The sequence below is a fragment of the Scylla paramamosain genome, unplaced genomic scaffold (genome assembly GCF_035594125.1).
Source record: "Scylla paramamosain isolate STU-SP2022 unplaced genomic scaffold, ASM3559412v1 Contig4, whole genome shotgun sequence".
NCBI lineage: Eukaryota > Metazoa > Arthropoda > Malacostraca > Decapoda > Portunidae > Scylla > Scylla paramamosain.
Window position 1 is genome coordinate 1,252,501 of NW_026973669.1, and position 2,500 is coordinate 1,255,000.

The 2,500-nt window shown below is 38.5% G+C and overlaps 1 protein-coding gene across 1 annotated transcript in view; it reads right to left on the reverse strand.

Annotated features, from left to right (window-relative positions):
* The window catches only part of LOC135096496 (procollagen-lysine,2-oxoglutarate 5-dioxygenase 2-like), a 22,783-nt gene that overhangs the window by 732 nt on the left and 19,551 nt on the right, over positions 1-2,500 (reverse strand). Inside the window, exons 16-17 of the mRNA XM_063998007.1 lie at positions 1,503-1,655; positions 133-261 (exon numbers count right to left, since the gene is read on the reverse strand). Coding sequence (XP_063854077.1) covers positions 133-261; positions 1,503-1,655 — 282 coding nt within the window. The remainder of the gene's footprint in view (positions 1-132; positions 262-1,502; positions 1,656-2,500) is intronic.

The window sequence follows — 2,500 nt, forward strand, 5'->3', positions numbered from 1 at the left end:
GATTAACAACATTTCTGCATTATTAACAGCAGAAAGACTCTTGAGAACCCTGCTAGTCATCTCTGTGGCCTTGGAAAACAGTCAGAGAGAGAGAGAGAGAGCAAAATGTTTACGAGTACTGGCTTGGCTCACCTCGAAGTCTTCCCCTGGTCTGGTGAGCGCTACGTTGATGGTATAAGTAGAAGTGTCGTGGTGTGGGCGCAGGAAGGGCTGCTCATCTGGCTTGTACCTTACCATGAAGTTCATTATGGCGCGTGGGGGCTGTTCAGAGAGAGAGAGAGAGAGAGAGAGAGAGAGAGAGAGAGAGAGAGAGAGAGAGGAAGTGTAAGGGAGTTTGTTGGGTATGTGAAGGAAGGAAGGAAAGAAGTAGAGATATTGTAGAAGGAAGAACGAAAGGGAAGGAAGGAAGGAAAATGATAAAAGGAAGGAAGGAAGAAGCAGGAAAGAAGGAAATATAAAGAAAAATGGAAGGAATGAAGGAAGGTAAAGAGAGGAAGATGAATATGCGAAAACAAATGAATGAGAGAGAGAGAGAGAGAGAGAGAGAGAGAGAGAGAGAGAGAGAGAGAGAGAGAGAGAGAGAGAGAGAGAGAGAGAGAGAGAATAAATGTAGAAAGAAGGAGGGAAAACAAAAACAAAACAAAAATGAACAAAGAAAGAAAGAAGAAAGAAGATAAAAAAAAAAACAGAAAAAATATTATTCGTAAAAAAAAGGAAAAAGAAAAAAAAGAAAAATTCTTAAGCAGTATTATCAAAACAAACTAATTAATTAACTTAAAACTATAACTTATAACTAAAAAAAGCAGTAGTGAACATGCTGCAGTAGTGCTGTTAGTCATGCTGTTATGAATGCTGTCAGTAATGCTGTTTGAAGTGTTTACGTTCCGTTTTCTTTTTTTTTTTTTTATGGGTCACTTGTGTATTTGTTTTAACTGGAATTTGTCCCACCACCACCACCACCACCACCACCACCACCACCACTACTACTACTACTACTACTACTACTACTACTACTACTACTGCCACCATCATCATCTCTACTATTTTCTTTTTCTAAATTTCTTATTCTTGTTCTTCGTGTTCTTGTTGTTGCTGTTGTTGTTATTGTTGCTGCTGCTGCTGTTGTTGTTGTTGTTGTTGTTGTTGTTGTTGTTGTTGTTCTCTTTTTCTTTTTCCTTTTTTCTTTCTTCCTTTCTTCTCTCTTCTTTTTTTCTTTCTTGTCTCATTGTTGTTGTTGTTGTTGTTGTTGTTGTTGTTGTTGTTGTTGTTGTTGTTGTTGTTTGTCTTTCCTCTATTCTTTTCTCCTTTCCTTTCCTTCCTTCCTTCCTTCCTTCTTTCCTTCCTTCCTTTTACCTCTTCTCCCTTCTTTTCTTCTTTCTTTCTTTCTTTCTTTCTTTTATCTCCTTTCTTTGTAGCTGCTATTCTTCACCTTCCACCACCACCACCACCACCACCACCACTACCACCACCACCACGACCCCACATCACAACAGACTACTCACGCCCACATCATTGTTGTAATCCTGGAACACCTTCAGTTGCATGGGTTGGATATAGGAACGAAGGATTTCAAGCCACTCTGCCTCCATTCCCATTTGCCTCATGTGGATATCGACGGTTGGCACAGACTCATATCCACCCTCCAGTCTCCAGTCCTGTGTGTGGATGCGTGTGGATATGTGTGGATATATGTGGATACCTTTGGATGCGTATGGATGTGTGTGGATACCTGTGGATGCCTGTAGATGCGTGTGGATGCGTGTGGATACGTGTGGATACGTGTGGATACCTGTGGATGCGTGTGGATGCGTGTAGATGCGTGTGGATGCGTGTTTAAGGATCCTTGGTGAGGAAAATGTGGGTATTTGTGTGTGTGGATGTTATTTTCTTGTCTGTTTGTTTTTGTTTATATGTGTGTGTGTGTGTGTGTGTGTGTGTGTGTGTGTGTGTGTGTGTGTGTGTGTGTGAATATACTGGTAAAAAGCGCATTCCAGTCATTACAATCCATTCCAGTTTGTCATTCCAGCCACAAGGATCGTATAATTAATAGTATCTTACCTTCTGGAATATAAAATAGATAGATAGATGGATAGATAGATAGATAGAGAGATAAAGTTGATAAGTCAGGAGGGAATATTAACTAATGTGCCTGTACAGAAGAAGAAAAGTCATCATCGTCATCATCATCATCATCATCACCATCATCATCATCATCATCAAATTTATATATAGGTAGTAAAAGGAAAGAAGATTGAATGTATAGCCGAAAATGAAAGATGAAAAAAAAAAACATCATTACTATCATCACTATCATCACTATCATCATCATCATCATCATCATCATCATCATTTAAGAAACGCTGTGAAAATTTTATGAATGAAAATTTTGGGTTTTGTAGTAATTTTTTTTTTTTGTTTAGTGAAAATTTTGGTTTAAACGTTGATCTTTTTGGGTTAAAAGTCAACATTTTGGATAATTTTGAGAGTTTTTTGTGTATGA